This window comes from Podarcis melisellensis, assembly GCF_964234715.1.
Source record: "Podarcis melisellensis genome assembly, chromosome: 10".
NCBI lineage: Eukaryota > Metazoa > Chordata > Lepidosauria > Squamata > Lacertidae > Podarcis > Podarcis melisellensis.
This window is the reverse complement of record NC_138542.1, coordinates 64,992,330-65,009,049: the sequence shown is the minus strand read 5'-3', so window position 1 is coordinate 65,009,049 and position 16,720 is coordinate 64,992,330. Positions and strand designations below refer to the sequence as shown.

Genomic DNA, 16,720 nt, shown 5'->3' with positions numbered 1-16,720 from the left:
TATACAGCAACAGGAGTCTGCATGCCTCTATGAACTATGCAGGCCCACTCCACGGGTTGCATAACAGCAAGCACAGTGGAATCAGAAAGAGGAGGGAGGAAAGTTCAAAGTTGCCCCATATCATTACGCAAACAGAATACAACCTCACGGCCTATCTCCAAGACAACTCGTCTTCCAAGGGATAGTGGAGATGCAGATGTTGATCGTATCTCAAGTCCACATTATTGGCACTACCAATATGTGTGTGCTCTTTCAGAAGCAGAGAAAGAAAAAGCCCAAATGTAGTGACCAGGGGCTACCTTATAAAGGGAGGCAGAATAATTTCAGCACATAAAGCTTCTCTCATCTCCACAAGCTGCACCCACAAAATCTCCTCTATTAAAGGTAAAGGAGGCCAGCTGCCCTCTATCATATCTCATCATATTGGAAAGATGTAAAAGGAAGATGATAGATGACAGGCAGACAGACAGACAGACAGACAGACAGACAGACAGACAGACAGACAGATATAGAGTGGATACCAAGTTTACAAAGCCTGAAGACAACTGATTTCTCCCTGACATAGTGAACTGTAATGGTTAAAAGTCTTGAGCTGAAAAGGTGCCACATCAAATCTTGCCTCAGCTATGAATTCACTAGGTGCAAAGGCCTTAAATAGGGAGGGAGTCATTCTCTCCTTGACAAAACCTGGTGCAGTATTACTAAGAGGCCCAGGCCAGCACCCTCTCTGATCTTGCATAAATCTCTTCATTTAGGCAGGCAAATCACTCTTCCCCAGCCTCGATCTTCCAACTGCAATAGGGGTAGAATGATAAACTACTTTATTATAGGATTTAGGACCATAATAGCTCGGTGCCAGAGCACATGACTTTGGCATGCCTTCAATCCCTGGCACCTGCAGTTAAAAAGATCAGCTAGCAGGTGAATAGGAAAGACCTTTGAGAGCCACTGCCTGTCAGAGTAGACATCAGGAGGACAACAATCTGGTATAGCTGCCTCTGTTCCTATTGTTATAAGGATTGAGATACTGTATACATCACAAATGCCACTATCTTGTTTCCCCAATATCTATATTTGGAGATTGTGGGAATATGGGAGGCATAGCATCTGCCCTATATTTCTCCTTGGCTGGGTCTACACATGCAGGGGAATGAAGTGGTGAATTGGGCTGAACTATTTCACACTTCTTTTTGAATACTTTAACAATTACTTGCAAGTAGAAAACTAGCTCAGCAGGCTGAGCAAAATCATCTCTCTGCTATGCTAGTTTTCTTCCTACAGGGATATACCGTATTTTTCGCTCTATAGGATGCACCGGACCATAGGACTCACCTTGTTTTAGAGGGGGGGAACAAGAAGAAAAAAAATCTCCCCCTCTCTGCTCAGCGCCCCTTCAGCGAAATGGCAGGAGAAACAGAGGCCCTTCCATTTCTCCTCCCGCTTGGCTGAAGGGGTGCCGCACAGCTCTCCCTTCTCTGCTGAAGCCAGGAGAGTCTTGCTCTCCCGGCTTCAGCAAAAGGAACCCGAAGCCTGCGGAGCACAGCGGGAACTCACGCTGCGCTCCGAAGACTTCAGATGGCGATCCCTGAAGCCTGGAGAGCGAGAGGGGTCGGTGCGCACTGACTCCTCTCACTCTCCAGGCTTCAGCGAAAGTAACGCAAAGCCTCCAGAGCACAGAGGGAGCGCTCCCTCTGTGCTCTGGAGGCTTCGCATTGCTATCGCTGAAGCCAAGGAGCCTGCATTCACTCCATAGGACGCACACAAATTTCCCCTTAATTTTTGGAGGGGAAAAAGTGTGTCCTATAGAGCGAAAAATATGGTACATGCAGCAGAGCCTTCAAGAATGCTATCACCCACCTGCAGCATCAAATAGTACATCAAAGAGTATAGCCACTTCATGATTCTACCACATGCTTTCTGTCGCATGTGTAGATCAGGCTTGAACCACGGGATGTTCCACATTTCGTCGAGATGAGAAACACCATGCAATCCAGGTATTGTTACAAACACAGCAATGAAGGAAGTGGATCCAAATCTCTATAATGACAGGGCTTAAGTAAGAATACCCACATAATGGTTTAAAAATCCAAGCATTTTGCAAACTTCATCTCCCTAAAGCTCTCCTCGAAGATATGTGTTCCAAAGGGAAACTGAAGGAGGGAAATAAAAGGAATTGCCAAAAGGGAGTCACAGCAAGTCAGTGGATCATCTGTTCTTCCAAGTTTTGCAGAAGAGAGACAGCTAGCTATTAGTACCCGAGTACAAATTCTGTCTGCTAGAAGTCCTACATATTCAATGCCTTGCTTAAATATTTAAAGCATGCATTTGCTGTATTATATTTAACCTGTTGGTCACCATGAAGACCAGAAAGTTGATTTAAAAAATAATAATAATCAAAAAAGCAGGTTCACAATATGCGAAGTTCTGTAGAATGAGACATGTTTCAGTGCAAAATTTGTCTAATGGCAAATAAAGCCTCTTACGAATAGAAAAATGTAATATTACCACACTATTCTAATGACTGAGCGTAGGGAAAAGAACAGTGCAATACCAAGGCTTCTCCAGCACATAAGCGGCATTTCGGGAAAAGCCAGAATTTCTGAAGAATGTGCTTTATTGAGGGAAGCACATTGAGAATAGATTTGAAGTGATGAATGGAGCTAGATCTTTAAATTTATTACACACAGAGAGGCAGCTGGTGCTGGTTTTCATACATCTTTCAAGAAAAATGTGTCAAAAGCAACACTCGCATTACTCATCGGTTAAGACTATTACAGAAGCTAGCTCAAATCTTATAACATCCAATTCTGTAACTCACCCAGATATATGGCCATGGCCATTATTATAGGAGGCCATTTTTCATAATTAAGGAGTTTTATCCCAGCAAGCGAAGCTACAAAAGGGCTGCATCAGAAAGAAGGACAAAGTTTTCCCACACAAGTTGTATCTCAGCCTTATATTGTTCGCTTATTTCAGAATGACAGCTGCCCCAATACAGGCACCGACACATGCTGAAATGTATTCCTTGGGACAGTGTTGCGCAAATGTCCTTCAAACGTAGGTCCTTATCATACAAGGTCTGCAAATGTAGGATTTGACCACCGCTATAGTCAGTTTTGCTATAGAAATAGCAAGGTGCTTAGAAACGGGACATGGTGCCTCTGGGAGGGTGATACGGGATATAAAAGCTGATCCTACCACCTCATCAGAACTGAGGCAATATATAAAAACTCTGGAGGTGCCCACTTTCACTACAGAAATTCCAAATGTCAAGTGACAAGTTATATAGGCTCATTAAATGCAGTATTAGATTTACAGACACCTCTGACTTAGCTGGGATTGGTTTTTTGTAAGAGCCTGCTCAGTTTACTGCATTTTAAAGTAAATACATGCCCCTGAGGAATAGGGATAAAGCATTTGATGCCAACACAAACCCAGGAATGTCCAAACAACGCATCTTCTTTTAAAACAACATATTAGGTCCTCCCCACCCATATGGTAATAAAGTATTTCAACTCTTATTATTGAGGACCCTCTGTCTATTTAAATGCTCACACTAAAATTACATCATTGAATCAGGGTCATTGTTTACTTTCCTAATGTTGTGTTCTGAAAAAGTGTTACACTATTACTATTACTATTACTATTACTATTACTATTACTATTACTATACTTTATGTGCTAACTTTTAAGTGCCTGATAAAAATGTCTCTATTCCACCAGGTCTGTGCAGGCAATTAAGAGTCCCTCAGAAGGGTCTATTGATGTTTGCTTTTAACTTCTTCTTGTTTAAACTTGTTTTAATTTTTTTATGATTTTATTGTTTGGTTTTATGTTTCTGTGGACAAATGCCGGCTCCATCGACCTGAAGTAGATGAGTGCTGCACCCCATAGTCACCTTTGACTAGACTTAACCGTCCAGGGGTCCTTTACCTTTTACCTTTCCTGTTGTAAACCGCTGTGATTTTTTAAAATAAAACTAGATACCCATAATTAGGTTTACCTATTGACCTATGATGGGACGCGGATGGCGCTATGGGTTAAACCACAGAGCCTAGGACTTGCCAATCAGAAGGTCGGCAGTTCGAATCCCCGCAACAGGGTGAGCTCCTGTTGCTCGGTCCCAGCTCCTGCCAACCTAGCAATTTGAAAGCACGTCAAAGTGCAAGTAGATAAATAGGTACCGCTCCTGCAGGAAGGTACACGGCGTTTCCATGCGCTGCTCTGGTTCGTCAGAAGCGGCTTAGTCATGCTGGCCACATTACATGGAAGCTGTACGCCAGCTCCCTCGGCCAATAAAGCGAGATGAGCGCCGCAACCCCAGAGTCGGTCACAATTGGACCTAATGGTCAGGGTTACCTTTGCCTTTACTGACTTATGATAACAAGGCAAGGACTGAGCAAAGACCATCAGCTCCTTAGATATATTTTTTTATGAATTACCTGGAAATAGCTGGAATCTCAGGATAGCAATGGGATTAAGATTAGAACACTGAAGTCTACACCACTGAAGCCTATTGTGCACACAAAAAGGAGAAGGAACAGAAAAGCATATAGCTGTGCTGATCAAAATATTCCTTTATAAAGTTAGATTAAAAAAGAGAAGTCAATTATTTCACTTGGAGACATTTAATGTACTTCAGTTCTGAATAAAATCTATTTCTTTGGCTCATTATTTTCATTTTCCCACCTGCTGCTACAATGTATTGCATTTAAATAATAAAGTGTGATAGAAAGAAGGGTACATGCCAGCCTCTTAGCATGACACAGAAGACAGATTTCTATTGCCTGATGTATGCCCCAGGCAGAGCCATAATCCCTTGCATTAGCAATCCCTTCTCAAAACACGTTCAGCACTTTAACGAACTCTCACAAGCTAGCAGATAAAATTATACTTTGGATCATTGGCTAGAGAAAAGAGAAGCAGCTCTGCCAAAATTGCTGGAGCTGTGCCTGTTGATACAAACCAATAATGTAAAGCTTTGGGGGACAATAAGACTGGAAGGAAGATTAGGTCTGCCAAAGAAAAGCAGGCACTACCATCCCTAGTTATTGCATGTACATTTGTTCAAACCATGGGGGGTGGACCCTTCCACACTTACTCCCCAGTAGGGGGTGATGGGCAAAATCATCAAGGGATGTAAGAATAGCCTTTGAAATTGTGCATTTCATTCTTCCAGGCCAGAAATGAAATGTGCCTGTTTGTTAAAAGTATTCCTTTGCTGAATTCCTTTTCATGGATTTCAATACACTTTATTGTGGTCCCTTTTTCCTGCCCTCTATGGAAAGCTCCTCAGATAGTGTCTTCAGGTCTAGAAGAGGTGGTGGTGGTGGTATTTATTTCCATTATATAACAATTACCAGGGGAGGAGGGAGAAAATTCCAATTTATCCCTACCCCCACCCCATGCAGGACGAATCAGCCTATTAAATTTGCAAAGGCCACTCTGTGATTTTGGTGGCTGCCATTCTTCAGGGTTATCAGAAAAGTATTTCATAAATGGATTCCATATTTCAACAAAAGCATCTACGTCAATTGTATTACTCAATGCATGTAATCTCTTTGTTAATTGTTCTGATGCAGCAATAGGACGTGCATTTGGTTTCCAATGAAAGATACACAGATGTTCCAATCCTTGCCAACTCTGTGCCACTCGTATGCATGCTAAGTAATCAGTTCTTCATAATGAAGATCAGATTGCCCTTCTTTAAAAAAGTTAATAATCCCAAAATTGGGGTACTTTCCACTTGTAAACCCGTAATACAGCTTATTTCTGTACATACCCTCTGCCAGAAGGTTTTTATATGTTCCCACATCCACCATATGTGAAATGCTGCGTCCATACTATTACAGCCTCTCCATGATAATAGCAAGATTGTTTCATTAATATAGCTACATCGTAATGGTGTCAGATGCCACCAGTGTAATAATTTTAATGTATTTTCTTGTATACGAGTGGATACTGATTTTAGTGGGTTTGTTTACCCCACAAATTAACCCAATCCAGCTCCTTGGTCTCTTTTAGGTTGTCCTGGTGCTTCTGAGTGTAAATTTGCCAATGTTTCTCTTTTACAATCTTTATTTGTTTCAGAAGCCTCTATTTCCATGTGCCCGGCTGTTCTTGGGAGACGGTAAGAGGTCAAGTTATTGAGGACCAAGGCCATTTCTGTATTGCTGAGTGTCGCAGGTCCAGGTCCGAAGGAGAAAGGAATTATCTGGCACACAACCTATTCAGGTTGGAAGGGCACCATGCTGGCTGACACCCAACCCCATCCTTGACACAGATATTGCAGCTGCACCAGTTTAGAGCAGCAACTGACATAGATCCAATACACAGCCCATTTTTAAATTCGCACTGTTGGAGATGCAGCCGAACACTGCAGCTTTGGAGCTGTCTGGTCAGTCCTAGAGAGCACAGATTATCTCCACTTTGCAAGTTAGAGGCAGCTAACTTGGGAGATGGGAGAAATCAAACTTTGCCCCACACACATTTAATTGGTTCATTTTCACGGGCAGAAGCACCACAAGGTACCATGGCCCTTTAGACATGCCCTGAACCCCCCTAAGTATGGCAGTAGCAATAGAGAACTAGTCACCCACTAAAAAGTCAGCGGCTGAAAATATAGAAGGACAACATAACAGAAATAGAACTTGTGCATCATATATCCGCTGCATTTGGGTAAGCCACAAGCCTTCTCCCCATACATTTGCCCATGCACGCATCTCTATTCTTGGACCACACACAGGTTTTAAAGTAGCAACATCAGCCAAATCTCATAGCATGGGAAAATGCAGCTCGTGTAGTTTCCTTTGAAAGCTGGGATCTGTTTTCTACTAGCTGCTCTGAGAATTCAACTAATTTGAGCATAAAATAATCTGAGTAATGCAAAACGCTAGAGGAAAGACCATTAAATGGAGTATTACATAAGGCTTGCCCACACCTAATTCTTGGGGGGAGGAGAGTGTTTTTGTTTTACTTATGGGTGGTTAACTTTGCAACTGTGACATACTATTAACATGATGGATTTCTGCATTTTTATAGCAAATACATCTGATTCACTTAAGAGCCCTATCTGTAGCAATATATTCCACAGGTTCATTTTAAAATTAGAACACAAGTAAATTTTGTTCTTTTGCCGGTCCCCAACCAGCACGTTCAAATTCAGCATTACCATAAAATTGAATTTGAATAATTGATAATATTCCAGAGGCCAGTTAGTTACAACAACTAGTGGCAATGAAGCATATTAGATTCTAAAACTTTGCAAATAAAAATGTTCACACAGAATAGATGACTACAACCATCTTTGGAAGTAGAGTTCCACAGTGGTATTTAAGTTAGCTCCATTGAAAAGAATTAAAACAAGTCTTTCCCACTGCAGTCTGCATCCCCCAAACTTTGTGCAGGACATACAAATATGCTCTGAGATATGCAGTTATTCATTCCTGACTCTTTCAGATCAAGAGCTTTAAGTTTTAAGACCACTATGTCTTCCCTGAGTATTAGTGTTCGCTCTCACCCGGATAGACAATTACAACTAAAGTCAGAATTTAGCTAATTTCACTTGATTTCCAGAATAGCTGCTTTTGTCTGTTGAACTAAAAAGAAAAGAAAAATGTTGACCAACTTAATCAATTCCATTGACACTTACTTCTGAGTACATCTGCGTGGGACTGGGAATTCTGTGGTTTCCATGGTGAAAACTGAAGCAGGAGTTCTTTAATGCAGATTAGTTAAATGCAAAACACTTTTGCCTCTGGCTCCACCCTTCGGCTGCTGTGGCTCCACCTACACCCCTACCAAATTCAGCACACAAATGTTTGCCCAGTCCTGACATCATGGAATAAGATACAGTGGTACTAAGGGTTAAGTACTTAATTCGTTCTGGAGGTCCGCTCTTAACCTGAAACTGTTCTTAACCTGAAGCAACACTTTACCTAATGGGGCCTCCTCCTCCTGCTGCTGCTGCTGCTGCTGCTGCTGCTGCGCCGCAGGAGCATGATTTCTGTTCTCATCCTGAAGCAAAGTTCTTAACCCGAGGTACTATTTCTGGGTTAGTGGAGTCTGTAACCTGAAGCGTATGTAACCTGAAGCATATGTAACCCAAGGTACCACTGCACTGTGACACTGTGGGAATATTTGGCAGTATTTCACCAGGGTCAAATGATAAGCAGCCAAGCTGGTGCCAAATGTATTGCTTTCCTTTCCTTTGGACCACACCATTGAGGCCAAAGAGGTCTTGTCTGGGCAGCCCAGGACCTCCATACACTCTGGCCAGGCTTGTGCCCTAGAGAGGTCACTTTGGTGCTGCAAACACAGGAAAAACAATGTGGGATGCAGCAGGTACAAGCTACTGGTCTCTGCAGCGAAAGCAGGTGCTGTGATTCTCCAGCGGTTTGACTTCTGGAGGCGCATTCCACTGTCTCTTGAGACAGATGGGATTCCAACAAGAACTGGAAATATTTGATAGGCTGGCCAGTCAAAGCCATAGACTCAGTAGACTGGTCTTCATTTACTCTCTCTATCCCCCCACCCGCCCCCATCTGCAATACTGAGATAGCAATCCTGATATACCTTCCCAGATTGCTATAGGACAGGCACATCCAACTCCCAAGAGACCAATCTACTCACATTATAAAAATACTGGCTGTGTGATCTACCCATTGTTATTGACAGGCAAAGTTGTTGAGCTATTTTTAGGGGAGCCAAAGCTTTATTTACCCCCTTTATTGGGAGGGGGGAATCACTATGTATCACATGATCTACCACAGATTCCCAGCAATCTACCTGTTGAACATGCCTGCATAGGTTAATAAGATAACATGATGGGCTTGCAGTGTTTTAAAGGGCTAAGCAGCCAGTATTAAAGTGTTGCCGTAAGCAGGGCTTCATGGGCAACAGTGGTTTCCAACAACTGTACATCACAGCAATATATGCAACTGCTGGGCCTCCACACATAACACATGCAGCAAAACCTTTTCAGACATAACAAGTACATTTGCCGAAAATCTATAAATCCTTATGCGGCCTTAACTTCCCAGCAACAGCACGGTACCCATCCTTCAAGATATGCCGTTTCAAACCTTCAAGCAGCATATTGTCTTGCCTCTTCTCAAACACATTTATTTACTGTATTTTCTGGTATATAAGACTACTTTTTAACCCAGGAAAAGATTCTCAAAAGTCGGGGGGTCGTCTTATACGCCGAAAAATACGGTACTCGAGAATAGCCACAATAGTGTGCCAACTGCTGCCATTTGAGTATGCAAATGGTAAGATGCAGCAAAGACAGTTTGAGCATGTGATGCCAATTCTGGCCCAACTGCACTGGATGCCAATTAGTTTCCAGGCTCAATTCAAAGTCCTGGTTTTGACCTATAAAGCCTTAAATGGCTCAGGACTGCAATGCCTCAAAGGACCGCCTCTCCCCATATGAACCGACATGGACCCTGCAATCACCTTCTGAGGCCCTTCTTTGGGTGTCTCCTCCACAAGAGGTCTGGATGGTGGCAGCACAAGAACAGGCGTTTTCTGTGGTGGCTCCCCATTTGTGGAATGCTCTTCCCAGAGAGGCTCGCCTGCTGCCTTTGTTACATATCTTTAGGTGCCAGGCAAATACAGGTCTCTATATCCAGGCCTTTGGCTGACTGAACATTTTCTGGTTATTTAAATGTGTTGGTGGGAAAGGGGTTATTTTGTTTATTAGGTATTCTGCATTCTCATTTTGTATTTTTTTGTATTTTGTATTTTTATGTTGTGAACTGCCCTTCGGGTGAAGGGCGGTATACAAATTTAATAAATAAAAATAATTTCTTCACTTGAGAAGAGATGTGGCAGCACAAACACACCTGGGGGATTCTGAGGCAGGTGCAGAAAGCAAAATATAAATACAGTGAAGGGAATACAGTATAGGAAGCAACAACTGAGTACAGCTGGTGTGGCCATGCCCTCAAGCAAAGGTTCCTGTAGTAGCTATATGCTTGAGAAACCAAATTGCTAAGCAGAGGTCCTGCAGTTTCGAATGAGTTTCCAAGGAGATAAAGATAAATATACAAACGATACTATGCAATTACTGAGCTTGTGCCCAAGCCGCTTCCTGCATTTCAGCCTTGGCCTTCAACTCTGAACATTTGCTTAATTAGATGTATATGCTAGTTAAGTGTGGGTGTTTTGAATGTTGTACTGAAGTGGTGTGGGAAAAAGCAAGAGGGCCTTGAGCTTTTCTCACCCACATTTAGGTCTCATGCGTGCATCTCCCCTCCGATGGTTCTCAGGCACAGCCCTTATATGGGATCCTGCAGAGCAATTCCTTCCTTACTGCTTTGGTAAGAGATCCCAAGTCACCATATGTCTATAGCAGACTGGTTGTTTTAACAGTAAGGTATACAAGGAAGTGAACTCTCATACAACCTAGATAACTGGATAAGCATTACCTGGCCTCAATCAAATATAAGTGCTCCAGCTACAGTACTGTCTCTTGATGAAAGATGTACAAGCAAACACACATACAAACTTGGAACTTTTTGTGTCCACGCAAATAGCTTTTCTGGACATATGCAAGGCTCATGCACACTAAGTAGCACAATACTGGTAGCTCTATGGAAATTCTGTGGAAATGTTCTACTTATGAATTTCCCTTGGGGAAATGGTTAACGAAAGGACTCCTCAACGCCGACTTGTAAATTAAAGCCACTGCACAGTAGTGCACCATTACATTGTTCAGACAAGCGTGGCAGTTATACATGGCACAGTGGGAAGGGGGCATAGCGAAGCAGCAGAGCACATGCTTTGCACATATAGGATATATACTGATATATCGTCCAAAACCGGTTTGAAGTCCTTATTGTGATAATCAGTTTCATAGTTTTTAACTTGGCAATATATCGCGAATCATGATATGTTTTTCAACCGGTTTCAAGTCCATAACAAACCCATACTGAAAACCAAATATTGCCCAGCCCTATGTAGGAGCTCAGGGAGGTAGCCAACTAAGGAGTTACACTAGCATAAGGGCTTTTAGGTGTGCAAAGCAAATTCCATTCCCTCTTTTCTTCTCCCTGCGGTCCACCCCACATGTCTCCTAAATCTGCTCTGGGGGTTTCTCCAACCCTCCAATGCAGGCTGAGGATGAATGCAGCGGCAGGAGAGGGCAGAGAAGCTACACTGTGCAGCTGTAAGTCATTGGGCTAGCATAACTATTAACTGGATACTGCTCCCAGATTCAATCTGTGGCATTTGAAGTGAACTGGATTGCAGGTAACAGGGTTAGTAGAGAGCCATGCTTGAGACCTTGAAGAGCTGCTTCCACTTACGATAGACAGTTCTGGACTGAATGAAACCATAATCAAACACACAAGCATGAACACAGCAGCTTATCTTCGTGTAAATTCATAAACACTTGGCCAAGCTAGAGAATCCTCTCTCCAAGTTGTCTTAATCATTAAAGAAAATTTAACAATGTTAAGGTTTCAAACCATGGCTATTAGGATGAGAACTTCCAGAAGATGTCTAAATTATCATCAATTTTTGTTATAGCAATTGTTTGATTGAAGACTTGCCTCCTTATTTACTAGAGTTGCCGCCTGCATATAACTTATAGATTTAAAAAGAATGGTCCAAGTTTTAGATAACACAACCTCTTCTTGAAGTGAAGGGGAAACCTGTACTCTTGTTGGGAGCTAAAATAGAGTGCTAACCTAGGCCATTGTGAACCTTGCCCAGGCTACCACTAAAGTCAGATCAACGGTCACCAGAACTGATCAAGGGTCACCTGAACTGATCAGCAATTCAACTACAGTGGTACCTCGCAAGATGAATGCCTCATAAGACGAAAAACTCGCAAGACGAAATAGTTTTTCGTTTTTTGAGTTGCTTCGCAAGACGAATTTCCCTATGGGCTTGCTTCGCAAGACGTCTTGCAAGTTTGTTTCCTTTTTCTTAAAACCGTTAATACCCAGGGTGCATTGCTTGAAGAGGTGCAGTTGCAACTTGACTTCGAGGAGCAACTCATAGCACGCGGTGTGGTAGCCTTTTTTGAGGTTTTTAAAGCCTTTGGTGATCCGTGCTTCGCAAGACGAAAAAACTCGCAGAACAAATTAATTTCGTCTTGCGAGGTACCACTGTAGTTTTGGTCAAAAGCCTCAGTTCTAGTTGCACCCCATTGTTTGCAAGTCCTGGCCCTGGATGGGGAAAAGCATATCCATCAAGTGCATCAATCTAGTTCAGAATGCACATCTGCAAGCTGTTATACATTGACATCAGCAGCAGGCATTGGCTTTACCTTGCTGAATGGAGATGAACAAGTGATATGTTGGTCTCCTTTTACTTTTCAGTTTAACTTTTCCCTTTAATTCAAACAATGTTTTTTTTATCTGAATTTCATTTATTTATTCAGTTGGATGTATGTTTTTAACTGAAGTCTGAAAAGCAGGTTTTAAGTATCATAATGCACAAAACATCTTCAAAGACAGAGAAGAGAATGAGGGAGTATGTCAGCCTGTAGCATCCCAGAATTTCTTAATAGGTGTTAGGCAACCGGGAACCTTACATCTGTAACTGATGTTGGGTAGTAAAGCGATGGTATTTTTCACTATTCCTCTGTTGTGCCCCATGATTGTTGCAAATAAATTTAGCTACATAAAAGTGTGATATGTTTGTAACATATATCTTAAGAAATAAAACTATTTTCTATTGGAGAACAAGGAACATCAGTTGCACATTCTGTAGAAGCATCTTCTGTAGAGTCCCGTGAAGAATTATTCTTTTAGTTCTTACAGAAAGTATCTAGCATGACCTGATTTTTGCTGCACAAAGCTTCTCTCTGCTACTATTATACACAGGAAAGGTGCCTGCCCATACTTTTCCATTACCAAGTACGGATCAATTTCAAATCAGAGTAAGAAAAGTGGAGAATATAAATAACCGAAGAATACTGTGCAAGACCATTTAAATTTTATTCACCAAATGGAATACTATTCGCAAAGCAATTCTACCTGAAGCAGTCAATACTTTGACCAGACTGGCTTATAAAAGTGAATAACACCCAAAAAAAGGAAAAAAGGAAAAAAAGGCAGACAAACTTTTAATGTAATTCCCTTGCCAAACTATGCAACTTACTGCAGGAAACCAAATCTGTCAGTAACTTTGTAAAGGTGGTAGTCTGCATCTTCCCAAGGCTCAATCTGCACACCTTCACGGCCCTACAGAAAAACACACAACAAAGACAGACAATAATCATTCATTACAGTACAACATGTTGGAAGGCAAAGGACAGAGTAAGAAAAGTGGAGAATATAAATAACTGAAGAATACTGTGCAAGACCATTTAAATTTTATTCACCAAATGAGTTTGACCAAACTGCGGGAGGCAGTGGAAGACAGGAGTGCCTGGCATGCTCTGGTCCATGGGGTCACGAAGAGTCGGACGCGACTAAACAACAACAATGTACTACACCATGGGTAGGTAAACTAAGGGCCAGGGGCCGGATGCGGCCCAATCACCTTCTAAATCCAGCCAGCAGATGGTCTGGGAATCAGCGTGTTTTTACATGAGTAGAATGTGTGCTTTTATTTAAAATGCATCTCTGGGTTATTTGTGGGGCATAGGAAATCGTTCTCCCCCCCCCCAAAAAAAAAAAATAGTCCGGCCCCCTACAAGGTCTGAGGGACAGTGGACCAGCCCCCTGCTGAAAAAAGTTTAGACTCCTGTACTACACACACAGCTATTATCCAGAGAAGTTGGGCAGGGGTCCATGTGGGCAATGGGGGCTTTTTTGCTTCCTGTTTTTAGAAGAGGAGTACATAAATAACCCCAGTGCATATATTCAGTCTTGTGTGACATCACTCTCTGGCTAGCAGCCATGTCTATGCTGTTCCCATGTTTCTGCATTACAATTGTTCTAATGTTTAAGCATCATAAACTACCACTACTACAATCGCTCCTACCATTTCTCCAGGAATAATGATGCCTATCATGCTTAGCTATAAACAGAACATTAAAAACAACAGCGCAAGTTTCTCATATTAGCTAAGCTGAACATGCAGGTTCAGAGAAACTGGATCTCCAACTACCAGACAATGTCAGCAACTAAGATAAGACTATCCGCTTATGAGTTTCCCAAAGGCATTTGCCTAGGCATGATTGGCAACATAATATCAGTTGTTTGACCCAGCAAAGCAATTCATATGTTCTTTTGAAGCACTAAATATTCCCTCCCCGTGCCATTTCTCTTGTAACATAGAAAGGAGGTTGACGCAATTTAGGCATTGTTTCCAATGTGGAATTGGAGTGAATCTTTGCCCCTCCTCTCTCCTTGTAAAAAAACATAGTGTGGCATCACCATGTTTGTCCAAGAATGGCACACGAGGACAGGAAGAAAGGGGCAGGCATCTTTATTTGCCAGCCATCTGCTGACCTGTGGCAATAGGTCTTTGCCTCAGGAGAGCAGAAGAATAGCAATTTGCAAGGGTGCCTTAACAAGTACAGAAACTTACTCTGTCATACTTGGCAACTATGTCAGCTCGTTCTTTGGCAAGTTTGATAGCAGCATCCCGCTCAGCATCAGAACCTGGAAAAAGATAAAATAAACATGCAAGAATAGGTTACAGTGATCCTTTCGACAGAAGCAAGTTCTACTGGAAAGCAAAAAAAGTTTCAAAAATGTAATGCAATAATGCTAAAAACAAAATTGTGGCTTTGAACGCCGTGTATTTTAACTGACAATTTTATATAATCACATCTCAAAGTATATTTTCCTACCCCTATTGGCAAAACCCTAACAAAATCATGAACAACTACTACTCAGTTCTAGCCTTTCTAGACTCAAGGAGGGAGGGATCTTTTACAAATCTGATACTGTAATCACAGGGGGGGGGGATTCAACAAGATGCATTTGATAATGACTCCAGTCAGGTAGTGTTTTATATATTAGTCTTGCAAATATAAAGGGATAATATATGGGTCTCAAAAGACCTCGCTATTAAAAAGTACAATATGTTTTAAAGGTACCTGCAGTTTAATGAACCCAACCTTTTCAAAACACAAGGAAGAACAGAAAACTATTTGCAATAACTGCAACCCGCTGAAAATATTAATGTTCAATATACGCTACTGGAGGAAGAGTCAATATTCCATTTGTAAACTCATACCGAAGCATGCAAAACAAGGGAGGGAAGCAGGGTAAGAGGAATAAAGCTCCTTTTCCTCCCCAGGCCCCCACTTGTAACTTCCAACCTGCAAACCCTAAACTGGGAAATCATGCCATTAAAGCTACATATACATTATACATATACAGAATATACATTATACATATACAGAAGGGACGCAGGTGGCGCTGTGGGTTAAACCACAGAGCCTAAGGCTTGCCAATCAGAAGGTCGGCGATTCGATTCCCCGCGATGGGGTGAGTTCCCGTTGTTTGGTCCCAACTCCTGCCAACCTAGCAGTTCAAAAGCACTAAGTAGATAAATAGGTACCGCTCCAGCGGGAAGGTAAACAGCATTTCCGTGTGCTGCTTTGGTTCGCCAGAAGCGGCTTAGTCATGCTGGCCACATGACCCGGAAGCTGTACGCCAGCTCCCTCGGCCAGTAAAGCGAGATGAGCGCCGCAACCCCAGCGTCGTCCGCGACTGGACCTTTACCTTTATACATTAACACAGAACAAACTGACCTCCTTAGAGTAAGAAAGAGCACAGAATGCAAAGCGGTACAATTCCTCAGGGAAAAAGATGGTAAAGATAGGCAAGCTGTACAAAGATACATTTCTATTACATGCCATCCTTTGCCAACACTCAGCTCCCCGGTGTGCACTCATGACAGCTAAACACACTAGAAAACCCTCAGGATTTGCAGTAGGACCCAGCAAGCCTGGTCAGTGCTCCGCATAACCAGAGATCATGTCCCAGAATCCTCTGCAAGGACAATGATTCTATGGCTAATATGCAATGATTCCTCTTCAACCCAACTGATGCACAGAAGGAACTGCACAGACGCAGGTGTGTTGAAAGGACCAGTTTGCTTCTCTCATTTTAGCCAACTTTACTTCTGCACAAACTGGGAAGGGGGTATATGCATATGTGCATATAGAACTGTATTCTCGCATTTATTTGTGTACACACACACACAAAACAACACATGAAAATAAGCATGTGTTTTAACTTTTATCACCTTTTATTTTCTCCTGGTTATTGGTAGGGTGAGATTACTGTGATAGCAGCTTAACTACTACCTATGTTGAGACATTACTGCTCCTGAGAATTGCAACACAAACCAGTTTAGAAAGTGTGACGATTGGAAAGTATTTGAACAGCTAAAAGATATTACTATGCTTTGCTTTCCCCCTCAGGATTACTCAATGAACACGGAACATGCTGCTGGAGAAAACACTGGTCATGTCAAGGAAAAGTAGCAGGCGAGTAAGAGCAAGCAACAGAAATAATGGCTTGACTCAACAGGGAAGTTGAAATGTCAGGTAAGGTGACCTGAGGTCGAGAGGGATTATGGGGCATCAGGCACAGCATAGCAGTACGAATCCTAATAAGAGAGTGAAGGAAAAGAGAAATCAGATTTGACCAACACCGCCTCCCAGGTGAAAACTATACACCAGCAGATAGCAACTAGAGGCCATTGGGCCAAGCCTGGCTCTCTGAAGAGTATCACTTGGCTCTCATTTCCCTAGAGGCAAAAAAACATGGTCCCTGTGGCAATGGGATTTGGCAGCAGG

General features: G+C 42.3%; 1 protein-coding gene across 8 annotated transcripts in view; it reads right to left on the bottom strand.

Annotated features, from left to right (window-relative positions):
• Nucleotides 1–16,720, bottom strand: part of USP6NL (USP6 N-terminal like) — a 146,741-nt gene that overhangs the window by 63,158 nt on the left and 66,863 nt on the right. For all 8 annotated transcript variants that reach the window (XM_081926911.1, XM_081926908.1, XM_081926910.1 and 5 more), the window contains 2 exons: nucleotides 14,494–14,567; nucleotides 13,117–13,199 (listed from right to left, as the gene is read on the bottom strand). In XM_081926911.1, the coding sequence (XP_081783037.1) occupies nucleotides 13,117–13,199; nucleotides 14,494–14,567 (157 nt within the window). The remainder of the gene's footprint in view (nucleotides 1–13,116; nucleotides 13,200–14,493; nucleotides 14,568–16,720) is intronic.